Here is a 14,544-nt window from a genome sequence, read left to right as displayed (position 1 = left end):
CCCTTCAAAAATTGTGTGTATTCTTTATAGATTTAAGGGTGCTGAATCCAACCTGCAACAGAAATGCTCTATCTCGTTTAGTTTTTGAGAGATGAATGGTTACAAAAAAATATTTTGGAGGAAAACAAACATTTTTTAAATTAAATGTTTAGACTTTGGGGAGAAAAAACTATAAATTTCACACAATTGTTTTAAATATAATTAATTTTTCTTTACAAAAAGCAGTCACTTGATAGTTTTGTCCCTCTTATAAATCCTCCTGAAGGTGTTCCATAGTGGAATGGCCAACAGATTTCTGCTAACATAGACTTCCTCACTTTTCCACTGTAAAATTTCTCTCCATTGGAGTGAAGTCCTGGTGGAACCTCTCCCCATGTTCATTAGACACCGCTGCCATATCCTTGAGGAAAAAATCCAAATTAGACTGACAAAAGCAGATTTTAATAGAAATGTTGTGTCCAAGTGCGAGGCAGGAAGAGACAACTAGTTCCTTGTAGTTTTCTACCTTTGTGTTCTCAAGAAAAGTGTGGCACATGCTTTTTTTTCAATAAAGGATGGATGTGTATTCTTTACTGTTGGCTTACCCATTATCTGGTCAAGATGATGGGTGGATCGACACAACCTTGCATATTCATGTTAAAAAAAATTTTAACTTTCTTCTGGATAGTAAAAGCCTTTCAAAGATGAATTACTGGCTATTTTGAAGGAATAAAAAGAGAAAAAAAATAACATGGTTTGAGTGCCAAAAATATGTAGCAAATACAGGATTTTACGTTGTTTCTATCTCAGCTAACATTTAGAACAAGAACAATTGCCATTTTTAGTTCAAAATATACATGAAATAATATTTTAAACATTATAAAGTGCTTCTACAATAAAACAAACTTAATCTGTTAAATCTAAAGTTTGTTTTAAAATTACATTTTTCACTGAATCGGTTATCTCACAGATATTGTTTATGGTAGAGAAATTCCAATTTCAGAAATGGATTCAGCACAACTAAACCTAGAAAGTTCACAGATTTTTTTTTTTTTGCATGGAGAGATATTGGTTCCAGAATGCCTAGTGAAAATGTGCAGAGACGGAAGAAGAACATGCAGTGCCTGTAGAGACACTGCCCAGAGTAGGAATTAAACGTGCACCCCTAGAAATAGGAGACAGCAGCACTATTCTCTGTGCTTTCTTAAATGGTTAATCTCATTGTAAATAAGAAAAGGTTTGTTAAAATAATAAAGGGAAACCTTCATATCAAAGTAACACAGATAGACAGGAAGGTAGGGGGTGCTTGAATGTAAAATATTGCTTATCGGCATGGTAGCTAGCAAGTTGGCCTTAAGCAGAGAAAGTTGTCAATAAAGGAAAGCACATACAATAAAAGAAGTACATTTGAAGTGAAGGCACACTGTTTGGTCGTGCTCAAGCTATGCAGTCTTCCTGTGCATTTTATTTACTGCGTATCTTTTGGTTTTTGATTTTAATGTTGCCTTTTTCAGATAAAGGAAAGAGTGGATATGGCTGTAGTAACTGGACACACAAATATTTTGTTTAATAGTGTGGAAGCCAGCCCCGGACACAGACAGACAGACACCTCCATGTCTCAAAAAAGCACACGTTTATTCACAACAAATGTTCACAGCACACAGTGCCCTTGCACCAATCACCCTTCTTCTCGGTCCTTTATAAAGTCCTTTACAAAGTCCTTCACCACCTCCACTTCTCTCCACTTAGCTCTGTCTTCTTCCTCCCGACTGCAGCCATTGAATGGAGGGAGGCGGCCCCTTTTATACAGTCCCGGATGTGCTCCAGGTGCCTGATGACCAACTTCTGGCAGCACTCCCCAGTGTGGCAGAAGTGCTGCCCTTGCACCCAGAAGCACTCCGGGCATAAACCACCTCTGGTTTGTCAGCACTTCCTGGTGTCCTGGAAGTGCTGTCCCCCAGGGATCAAGGACTGGCCGAGTGCCCAAGGAAAAGAAGCGCCACTCTCCTGGTTCCTCCTTCCTCCAGGCATCCCAGCGGGGCAGGGTTCCTGGCCGTCTCTTACAATAGATAGATAAAACTTTATTTGTCCCTGGGTGTGATTTTGGCTTTTTACAGAAGCCCTTTAATAAATAAATATATAAATAGGTAAATAAATAAATATTCACACACACACACCCCAGAATGACAAAAAAGCAAGAAAATTAAAAAGAAAGAAGACTTCTGACTTGGCTGTCACAGTGATGTGCTATGCAGAGGCATTGCTGTTGGTATAATGGAGCCACAGTCGCATTTCTTGACACACTTCTACTGAATAATTCGTTGGCTGAAAGTCCTTAGTGTTAGTGTGTCAGAGAGAGGATGTGTATCACTGTTCATAAAGGCACTCAGTTTTGTTTTAATTTTCTCCTTTGCTACTGCTTTAAGGGGGTCCAGAGTGCATCCTTTAACTGAGCTGGCCATTTTAATCTGCTTGTTGATTCGTTGGGCCTCTCTTAAAGTGATGTTACCAGCCCAGCACACCAACACTGGCCATCACAGATTTATAGAAGATGTGAAGAATGTCACTACTAACATTAAAAGAACACAGTCTCCTAAGGAAAAAGAACGTACTCTTGCTTTTTCTTACATAGTTCCAAATACTTGTAGTAGTGTGTTCCACTCACTGAATACTGACAAGACATAGGCTCTTTGGTGCCACGAAAGCCACTAACTAGTTCCTTGATTTTGCTGATGTTAACATCATTTATTTATATAGCACATTTTCATACAAATGATGTAGCTCAAAAGTGTTTACAGGATATAAATTATATATTACAAAATATATTAGAAATAAAATTAGGCAATTCTAATTAACATAGAATAAAAGTAAGGTGTGAAGGCTAGGGAGAACAGAAAAACCCAAAAAAAAACTCCAGACAGCTGGAGACCAGTTAAGGTGCAGACAATTGTCTTAGCACCAAGAAACAAAGTTCTCCACCTGTCTCCTATACTCTTGTCCCTTAGCAATACACGCTATAAGTGCAGAATCATCTGATGATTTCTGCAAGTGACATGATCTGGTGTCATATTTATAGTCCGAGGTATACAGAATGAAGAGAAAATGAGACAGGACTGTTCCTTGCGGTGCTCCAGTGTTGCTCACACAGTCCTTGAGCCTCACAGATTGAGGTCTGACTGACAGTCCATTTTCCAGGACATAATAAGCTCATCCATCTGCATATCTCCAGGTTTACCCCTTAACAGGGATGGCTGAATGGTATTGAAGACGGTGGAGAAATAAAAAAAAAAAATCTTCACAATGCTGTCAGCTTTATCCAGGTGAGATTAAGTCTTGTGGAGTCTTGTCTTCCTCCACACTAATCTTTGTCCAATAGGCAAGCTGCAGTGGGTCCAGCTGGTCTACCACAAGAGGACTTCTATAGTCCAGGACTAGTCTGTTAAAGGTCTTCATGGTATGAGACGTAAGTGCCATTGGTCTGTAGTCTTTAGGTGTAATTGATACTGTAATTACTCTAACTGAAGTAACTGATCTACACAAAAGAGTGAATGTGCCAAACTTTCTGCCAATAATAATCTCCATTTCATAATTCCGTTTTGTAAAGGAAAGCACTTGAAATACTTCTCAGCATATTTTGCCACGGCCAGTTTATTTTATACACACCCATGTACAAAATGGGTTTTCCTTGTGAGTTATTATTGTTACCTTTTTTTATATTTATGCAGACTTCTTAAATTAGGTAAGCACAGTCTCTTTCATTTGGTGTTAGGTCACTTGATTAGACCACATAGTGAGGAAATATAAAAACAATAGGGTTTTTGTTTTTTTTTTTTAATCCTGTCATTTAGATCCCAATGAATGTCAGTCAATTCAGCAAATCCCTACCTCACACCTTTTTTTTTTTTTTTTTTTTACTAGTCACGCGTTTTCATTTGGCCCTGTTCTCTTGCACATCAATTCCCCATCAGTAATTTAATGTAAAATTCAAGTGAGAATCATAATGACCCATCCCCCACTGTAGCCCTTTTTTGTCCTTTGGCTTCCTTGCTTCCCACCCTCTACATTGCTCCCATGTTAGTTGCTATTACCCTGACAACGGGGCCTCATTGTTGGCATGGCAATGAAAGCCTTAGTTTAAGGGTGGTATGAGGAGTCTCCCCGTTGCCGTGCCAATGTGACCTTGCAGCAACCCAATATGCTTTGTGTGGTTCTGGTAAACTGATGGAGCTTCTTAAGAGTTTTCTATTGCCTTCAACATGATTTATCCACTCTTTTTAAAATGCATATTCTTATTTTAAGATTGGTATTTATTTTAAATGGGGAGAAGCATCTTAAAGCAAAGAATAAAATGTCTTGCACGTCTCAAAAGCCATCTGCTTTTTTTAGTATCACTGAAAATTCAGTTTGAATATATAGCATTATAGTACATATAAGTAGTAAGAATAATTGCCATGAAGTTAGAAATGATTTTGCAAACTCTTTTAAATTTCATGCCAGTTCTCTAATCACAAAACATTTCAATCTCTCCTCAGGTTGTTCAGCCTTTGGTATTCTCTGAGTGGGTAACACCAGTCCTTCAAAATAGATTCTCTCAGGAGCAAAGTCGACCTTCTGAAATTACCCCTCTCTCTCTCTGCTAAGGCGGTGACCACCCGGAAACTTAAGGAAGGGGGGGTGCCATCAAGAGCTGGGAACGGCCAGAGGGAGGGGGGAGGAGGAGGGGGGAACAGCCACCCCCGCAAACAGACACACAGCAGTGTGGAGAAGTCAAGGAACAGCAGCATGGATACTGAGTCCCAGTATTCCGGTTATTCTTACAAGTCAAGTCATTCCCGCAGTTCACGGAAGCACAGGTAATTTGCCCATCTGTACAAGGCAGCATGAAGCTTTCATGTGATAACAACAAAGTAAATTTCAGATTAACATAGTAATAGGGAACTGACATCACTCTACTGTTCCTGGAATGTAAAGTTGACTTTTCTCTGTATTCCTAAATAAAGATGCATATGGAGATTACATATTTTAAAATATTATGCAATTTTGAGCATGGTTCTTTAATGCAATTCCAGTTTATCTTTCTTTATATTATTTTTCACACGGTTTCTACAGAGAGACCTTATGTTGCTCCTTTATACCCTTAATTATCCCATTCTCACTATGTAATGGGCTATGTGATAATGTACACACCAAACGAAAAATATAGAAAAATAACAAATTATGACTGCACCTACACATTTTTTTTCTGGATAGTTTATATTTTTGGGTCCAGTCCCCTAGCTGTAATTTGTTTTTATTATCTTCCATGTTTAAAGATTTAGCATTGCTTTAACAATAACAGTTTACTTTATAAATAGTGATTTTTATGACCTGTGCTCCAGTGGTCAGTGCATTTAATACTTTAGCAAATAAAGCTCAATATAGTGAAACATACTGCTGTTTATGTCCTTGTGATATCAATGTATCAAGACCCATAAATATGCAAGGCATAGTTACACTTCTCATTTTAATTGTCATTTGCCGAAGTGAGACATGCTAGTATGGAGGAATAATTCAGGCAACATTAAATTTATGAAATGTGTACATAAATAAATGTTTTTTGAAATGTATATTTTTGTTGCATAATTCTTATGTACATATTTAATAATTTCTTCATTTATTTGTTTCAGTGCCATGGCATGCAACAGAAAATATGCCTTGAAATTAAAATTGCCATTTTTGTCTGTCAGAGTTGAGAGGGTGGTCTCTAGTGAATGCTGTTTTTTGATTGGTGAGTCACTGGCAGAGTGGATGTGCACAGTGACAGCTTTGCACATGCCTTTGAGCCAGAGGATTAACAAGACGAGCAAAGCACATTCTTGAAGTTATGACTGTGCGTGTCCTGGTGGATAGGAGTTCAAGAAAAAGTTTGCCAGAATTACAGCAAGAAGCCCTGTATTAATTTTTAGAAATCTGTATCAGAATGTATCTGCCTATAAATGTACCACACTAGTGCTAATTTGCCTGTCAAAAAAAGTCCTTGCAAGAGCTCATTCTCTCAACTTTGATGAGTGAAAATGAAAATTTTCATTTAAAGGTGTGCTTCATGATGTATAGAGTGTCATTGAAATAAATAAATGAATGAAGAAATAATGAAATACATATATAAGTAACAAAAGCATTTAATGAAAAATTGAATTAGTAATGCTTAAATATCATTGTGTTCTATTTACTTACTGCCATGTTTCACAAAGCATTTATTTATTTGAGTATTTATTTAAATTTACTAAAATATTCCTCCATAGCTAAAACTGAATATAATCAACGCTCTTGTTTCTTTTTTTTTTTTTTCTCTCCACCTCATAGCAATATTGTTGTGTTGAAAAATAGGGGATTTTTTTTTCCACCTGTCTCCTTCATTGTCTTAAGGAGAAAGCCATAAATCTTATTTTGGTTTGTCATTTACATTTTGGATACTTTTGGGGTAGTTTTTATTCCAAGTCCTGCACCTGTGTTCTTCATTCAACTTCATTTCTCCTGTTTCAGAGACCGTAGAGAAAGACATCGATCAAAGAGCCGGGAAGGAAGCAGAGGTGACAAGTCAGTAACAATCCAGGCACCAGGTGAACCACTATTGGACAATGAGTCAACAAGAGGAGACGACAGGGTCGGTTTTCTCTTTTGGTATCAGTTTTTATTTAATCTGCTGACATTAACCTTACAGAAGCATCATAAACTCTATTAACTATGTCTTTTTACTTTACATTTCCTAGTTATTTAGATCAAGTAATGTCAAGTCAACACTTTGTGTTTCTCATCATGCTTATTTTTGTTTTATACTTTAATTCATAGTATGCTTTCCTACTGTGTATTTTATTAGCAATCCTATTTGTTTAGGTATTTCAGTACAGATACAGTGGACAACAAATTTCACACCTGTTGGCTCCCCAATCCTCAACTTTCAAATGTACTGCTGCACACATTGTATTTATACTTTTCTATATGCACCAATGTTTTCAACCATTTTTTACAAAATTTACTCCCAGCCCGCGTCCCTCTGTGCCAGTTGGCCTTGTTAAGAAGATTACATTAAAGTAACAGCTGTCATCACACTTACTTGATCACATTGGAATTTTAAACACTTGTGTCACGAGTCCCTTAAGTCTTTGTTTACATAAGCTGGAAAAATGTAATTCTGTCCATCTCATATCTTATAGCCCTAATTACACTACTACTTGTATATGTTTTCTTGAATGCTGCTTTGCCCTTTTTACAATTTATGCATATTAAATGAGCCCTGAATTTGAGATAGTATCCCAGGTTATCTGCATACTTTTAATGCTATCTGCAGATGTAGCCAACTAGTGTGTTTTTGATTTTTATGTAAATCTAATCATTTACTTTTCTAACCCTTTTTTTATTCGATTTCGTGATAATCGATAACTGGGACTTATCCTGACAGTGCTGGAGCCAATGCTAAAACTAATCATGGTTTGGACATTACAAGGCATCCACATGTCAAAACCCAACCTGTCACTCATGTGAGCCAGTTTCTAGTGACTAGTCAACAAAACATCAATACCATTGGGATGAAGAAGAATCCATGTAGTTACATTGAAGACTTGTGTAATCCACAGACACTGAGCAAGCAAGCATTTGAACTCTAGCCCAAACCACTCTACCACCATGCCAATAAGTGAACAATCTTCTTGTATGTAAACGTCTACGCATGGAAGTATGTGTGTCTGTCCACTCCGGAAGTGAGAGGTGGAGTCGGGGTAAAGACTCTGCCTCCGAGGAAACAGAAAATTCGCTTAGCCGCTAATAACACAAGTGAGGCCAGCACGTTGGTAAAGGGAAACCTCAGAAGAAAGACAAAGTCGCTTAGCCACTAACATCGGCAAAACAGCATCCCTTTTACTTTTCTTTCCGTTGCTAATGCATAAGCGATGTGAGCATGTTGCCAAAATAAATCTTCCTAGGATTGAGATGCCCAGAGTAGTTCCTTTCAATTACCTGACATCTCTGCATTTCAATTTTTTTTTTTTTTGACGATTTCAATAGTTTCTAGGACCCTAGGCTTTTTACAGCATGGGCTTACACAGCTAGTTAAGCTATAAAGAGCAGTAGTCCTCTTCTAACAAACATTTTAGACTTATTCCTCATGCTGTAATTCACTGTTTTCTCTATTCAAGACATATTTCACCCACTTTCACACTCTACCCTGAACTCATTGATGCTTTTAACGTGCTTATTACTTGGTCATGTAGCATAATTTTCAAAGCATTTTTCATAATAAGGTTTTTCATACTTGCATTTTCTGTACTAATATTGAATGATTTTGTTGCTTACTCTTTTAAGTAACTTATTAAGAAAATGTGATCTTCCTGTGTTTGCTAGTTCATCTGTAATGGACATCGTTCTGAAAAACAATAGGTTGTTAAATTACAGTATAATATATAAAAATGCATGAATCTGAAAAAAATCAATTTTATGGCAACAAAAATGTGCATTTTTGAATGTGCAATGGTACTGAGAAGCTGTTTTTAAAGAATTAAATTATGTTTATATATAAAAAAAAAACAAAACATTGAACTGAATACTCGACTCCGTAAGGCAAGAGCACCCAGTCTGAAGTTGCATATTAATACTGCATAAAATGTTTACCAGAGACCTGGCATGATATTTTAGAATCACATTAATTAGCTCTTGTCAATTATTTTTAAAAATATCCTGAAACCTTCCTTAAAAAGAGATTTCATTTTTTCCAGTTTTTAAGATAATTTAAGAAATGACTTTACCATTGATTTATGGGAGGTGAGTTAGCATTCTTCCAGTTAGGGAAAATGATTCTTTGTGCAAGTATTGCATTGTGGGGCATCACAATAGATTATATACTGTGTAATGTTATTCCAGTTGGTGTTGATCTGAATATTGCTGTTAATGACCTGGCAGACAGGTATCTGAGAGATATACAAATGCTTTAACCCCAACTAGTCCAAGTGTAGAGCATTTCTGAAACAAGTTACCTGGCAAGGTGGGAGCTTAATGATATTGTTAATAATTTGTTTCTTGTTCTGGATAAATTTTAGACTATTTTAAAAAAGATTCATGTAGGCAGTGAGCCATTTAACTGAATTATCTATTGCATGCATTTTACTGATTTTACTAATTGAAAGATCTCCTTCACTTTATTTCCGCAGGTCATTTAGGAGTAAATTTCTTGGAATTTGTTAATAGAATCTAAACAAAATTTAAAAACACTATCCAGATCTTTTATCGAAACTAGCGATCAGTTCAGGAAAAGATGTTTATGAAAAGTAAAGACGTCAGTTGATTTTGGCAGTGCTTTTACCTGCTCACTTGTATGGCAGAGCATCTCCCCCAGATGAAGTGCTTCCATCTACAGCAGAACTTTACCTTTCAGGCACTGTTGGTTTCTGCCAGAGTTACTTTGAGGCTAGTCTCGTCCCAATATAAGTGTACATGGTGGGTTTGGTAGCACCACCACATGGAGCTAGTGCATGAACTAGCAGTATGCCATATAGTTAGTCTGGGCCTCGCTGTGCACACAGGTAAGACTGGCCTATTTCCCGTCATAACTTCCCGACTAGACATTTCAGCCTGCAACATTATTGCTGCTGGAGTCATATACAGCATACACAGAGTGCCCATATAGTCGTGCATAGCCTGACAGGGAAAAGTTGAGTGAGTTCAGCGTGGCTGTGCAACGCTAACTTTCTCCTTTGGTCCATTCGCACTCCGTTGCATCATCTAGCCACTGACAGTGGACTACATTGTGTCTGAGTTCATCACCACAGTAACACCAGAGCTGATATTCATGATATTGTTGTGCTTGACTGGAGGTGGTGAGACTGTAATGGGCCAGAATCTCACACTTCAGCATGTTGTACTCAACTGCTACTTGCTCCTGCAGATTATAGTAGGCTCTCTGAGCCTTCCCAGACAGAAAGGGTGCGAGGAGATGAGTCCTTTTGTGGCACGGACACCGCTGTCTAGTTGTGGTGTGCTTGAAAATGCACAGATATGTCTCAATATCATTCCCAGCTTGCATTGGGATCAGCTGTTGTGTGGGCCCTTGGCCCCGGTCTACTTGTAAAACATCTGCTGCCTTGTGACAGACATCCACATCCATCAGCTCTGTTTGTTGCACCTGCAGCTGGTTTGCCTGGTCTGCGAGTCAACACACTGCTTCTACTAGGTTTACTTGGTTGGCCATCCTGCCGACTACTTCTTTCGTGGACAAGTGAGAAATTGCAATTCCCAATCAAAAGAATGTTGGGGTGCCAAATCGGTCATCCCCATTTACTTCTCCAAATATTAAAAAATACAGGTGCTCCCAGTTGCAAAGGCAACAAAATATAAACAAAATAACTGCAGACGGGCTTAAGTCAGAGTCAAGCTTGAGGTACTAAAATGCTGCCATGCTTTTCTCACAGCGAGCCTTCTCCTTCTGGCTGCTTGTAATTTATCGCAGAAAAACCAGATGGCACAAAGTCAGGTGCCCTCCAGAGGCATCTTCTCTGTGTTGCTGGAAGAAAATGACTGCATATGGTTAGCAACTGTGCCTCCTCCCACCCCAAGATTGTACTACATACCTTACAGGAGCCCAGAAGGTGATCCACAGATAATCATGTGTGACAACAACTATTCAGTTAATGGTCATTTTGGATAGTGCTAGTCATGAAATATCATTGCTTACATATGTTTTTCTTTTTGTCTGTTGTATTTGTTAAGGAGACTGCCTTTGACTTCTTTGTAATATAGGTTGCAACTAAAAGGAGAATGTATAATAAACTGCACACAGGCAGCAAATATGCTGGTATTCAGCCTTTTTTTTTCCCCAGGTGCAGGATCAGTTACCACTGCAGCACCATGCCCCTATTCATTTTTGCCATCATGTTTCCCTTTTATTATTACCAGTATTTAGGCGAATATCCAAGATGACTTAACTAATTTACAAATACCATATATTTGACACCAGGCAAAACAAAGAACAGGAACCTTTTTAAGTGTAGTGTTATATTTAGTTAGCCAAGTAGCGGGCACAGGAGCAAACAATAAACAAGAGCAAATGAATAGAAGAGTGTTAAATGCCTCAGCAGGGGACATACCTTTCACATCTTTATCCTGATAGCAGCAGATGGTAGTGGGGGTTGGGTGACCACTGTGCACATGAACACACAAGCGCAAAAATGATAATATCATCTTAGTTTTTATATAAAAAGCATCTTTGTGTAATGTTAAATAATTAGAATTTAGTTTAATTTTTGAACTGGTAAATGCCTTATATAAATGAGTATGTTACTGTGATTGTAATTATTTATTCTTGCTTACATGCAGTGCCTTCTGTGTGAAGTCTTTAATCTTTATGTTTACACACGTTTTCTCCAAGAATTCTCATTTGCTTCTATTGTACAAGTTACTGCAGTGATTGATAACATAAAAGTGGTACTGTAGTGAACACAAATCCTATCCATGGTTACTACTACACAGTTACCACTTGCAGGCAGTCTGGTGTTATGGCTAAGACAGTGTATTTTAATTCCTACTGTTGCTGGTTCAAATCCTCCTGAGATCCAGAAGTAATACAATATGTATTTATAGCTGTAATGTTTTCTGAAATTATATGTCACATTGGATAAATTCTTCACTACAATAACAATATTTTAGCCTTCAACCTGATTCACAATTTGGCTGCACATATTTTTCTATCCTATATATTTCTCTTGTAAAACGCCTGAAATTGTACATTGGACGATGCAGATGGAAATAAGAAGTGGTGTTGCAATTTCTGTCCTTTGTAAATTGATGTTAGTTGGTGTTGCATTTGATAATTTGGTAATTGAATGTCCTTTTCATGGCCCATATTTTCCCAGGTTTGATTGTACCCATCCAGGTCCCTGAGTTGGATTAAGCTGGATGGAGAATGCTTTATGTTATTTTGTGTCTCTTTTTTACTAAGATCTGTAATAATTTGTTTAAAAAAAAAAAGGATTCAAATTGGGTCGTGCAGTTTATCGCTGCTGGAAATGTGCAGAAAACCCACATTTTAAAACGATACTAGGATTTCAGGATTTTCAGTTATAGTACAATACAGCTTATTTCTTGTATAGCATTTGTCATGAAGAAAAGTTCTCTTTCTCATAAAGAAGGCAGTCTCGGAGACCAGATGGGACTGCAGAAACATCTTTGTTATACATCAGTGTAATAAAGAGACTTGACCATGGTGCAAGTGCTTAAACTTGGAAGTGCAACGTTTTATATTACATTTTTTAATTTTTATGCAAAATACTCTCCTTTTAGTTTTACCCACCATTACTTAATGTTCCTGCCTACTACTGGCCATTATCTAGTGACAATCATCAGAATTCCATGTTGACTTTCCCCTCCCCATCGTATCATATAGGCGAGCAATTCTGTAGCACATTAGGGAGTCTGGACTAAGCTTGGGAGATTTGGAGTTATTTGCTTTGGAACAGTTTTGGTACCAGTACTAAGTCTGAAAGTTGGTATCCATGCTGAAGTCAAAATTTGCATAAATTCCAAAACTAATTCAAACCCACATAAAAAGGTGCTACTTTTACTCAACTAAAATTATCTTTTTCAACACCAGTCTGTCATCAAGGCAAATCCTAACTATTTTCTTAACATTACTTAAATTAGGTTAAATAGGGTGAAAAGTTGAACATATGAACTTCAAGAAAGGAACAAGCAGTTGCACTGGCTTTGTGACATGATAATAATCATCAGACTCAGAAAACTTAATTAATCCCAAAGGAAATTGCTTATGTTACAATTTTTCATTGTTACATTATACATACATAATACATAGACAAAGGCACAAGTAACACAAAGAGCAAATATAATAAATAAGCATATAAAGTAAAATACAATATAAATATAAACATTTGCCTGTACCAAAGTATACGGATATTCTAATATGTTTAACGTTTTAAATATACTTAGCAAGAAAATGATTCATAGATTATATGCCATGCTATAGTGATTTCTTTTCTTATATTATGGTGTGCATTCTTTAAAAACAATAATTCCAATGATGCAACAAAGTGAGGACCTTCAGATGTGCACTTTAAAAATTGATCCATGAGGATTGTATCTTCTCAGAAACTGGCTAGATTTTTTTATTGGGTTTTTGATTTCTTAGTAAACTAATTTTTTCCATTTTGATTTACAGGATGATAACTGGGGTGAGACCACCACAGTAGTCACTGGGACATCTGAACATAGTGTGTCTCATGAAGATGTGACTCGCATAACAAAGGATGTGGATGAATCTGTGACTCCTGACTGCCGCCGTTACCTTGGACCAGCCTTGTCAGCAGGTCTTGGTCTCTTTGCATTTGTAACTCCTCTGGCATTCCTTTTGCTTCCTCAGCTGCTATGGCGGGATGACTTAGAACCATGTGGCACTCCTTGTGAAGGCTTGTACGTGTCCCTAGCCTTTAAACTCTTGGTTTTACTTATTGCATCATGGGCACTGTTCCTCAGACCTCCTCGGGCCACCCTTCCTCGGATCTTTGTATTCCGCTCCTTGTTGATGGTACTTGTCTTCCTGTTTGTGGCATCATACTGGTTATTTTATGGTGTGAGGGTGCTGGAACCCAGAGAAAGGGATTACCGTGGTATAGTGGAATATGCAGCTTCACTGGTGGATGCACTTCTGTTTATTCAATACCTGGCTGTCATTTTGCTAGAAATAAGACAAATTCAACCAGCCTTCTGCCTAAAAGTAGTTAGAACGACAGACGGTGCCAGCAAGTTCTACAATATTGGACACCTCAGGTAAGCCAAATGTAGAATCATTGCTTATTATAAAGTATGTGCAAAGATCTTAAAAATATTGTTTATGGTTAATGTTTTAATATTTTATCACTAGTTGTATAAGCTCTTTAATTTGTTCACAAAATGGTTTAAATTAGAAGTGTATTCTAATATTTAAATTTTATTTTACTATTTTAATTAGTTTCAATTACAATTATTTATTCAACTGGGTGTATTTCAGGTTTTCTCTTAATGTTGTCCAAAATTTGCAGTTTTCAAAATACTATTATTATTGGTGCATTCAGTTAACTTTTGATGAACAGTCCATCTAAATGTTAAAATAAAATAGCAGCCAAAGTAGATTTCAGCAGGCCTGTAGGGGGCTTAAAGAAGTTTGAAGTTAGTAAATGGTACTATGGTCTAGTCATTACTTAGATCCTTATCACCACAGCTTGCATCCCAAGGCATGTGTTTGTGTAATAGTGGCTCCAAATTCTTATTCAGTCCTGGCACACTTAGTTTCCCAATAAAAAAATAGTTTATATCTCAGTGGCCATGCAGTTACACTCTAAAATCTATGAAATAAATAAAAAAATATTCCTTATATGGAGAATAAAATGCTCTCATTAATAATTTTTAAAATACTGTTCTTTTAAGATCTGTTCAATAAATACATTGTAAAACTATTCTGATCTATAAAAACCTCAAGAATAAATTAATTAAAAGCTATCCCACCCTCCTTAATGAGGATATATAGTGTCAAGTATTTGTTTTATCATATTT

At 37.0% G+C, this 14,544-nt stretch overlaps 1 protein-coding gene across 1 annotated transcript in view; it reads left to right on the top strand.

Moving 5' to 3' along the window:
* vangl2 (VANGL planar cell polarity protein 2) overlaps positions 1-14,544 on the top strand; it is an 85,240-nt gene that overhangs the window by 48,273 nt on the left and 22,423 nt on the right. Inside the window, exons 3-5 of the mRNA XM_039741479.1 lie at positions 4,512-4,832; positions 6,502-6,622; positions 13,175-13,782. Coding sequence (XP_039597413.1) covers positions 4,762-4,832; positions 6,502-6,622; positions 13,175-13,782 — 800 coding nt within the window. The 5' untranslated portion in view covers positions 4,512-4,761. The remainder of the gene's footprint in view (positions 1-4,511; positions 4,833-6,501; positions 6,623-13,174; positions 13,783-14,544) is intronic.

The sequence above is a fragment of the Polypterus senegalus genome, chromosome 18 (assembly GCF_016835505.1).
Source record: "Polypterus senegalus isolate Bchr_013 chromosome 18, ASM1683550v1, whole genome shotgun sequence".
In the NCBI taxonomy this organism is placed as follows: Eukaryota; Metazoa; Chordata; class Cladistia; order Polypteriformes; family Polypteridae; genus Polypterus; species Polypterus senegalus.
This window is presented reverse-complemented; position numbering and strand designations above follow the sequence as displayed.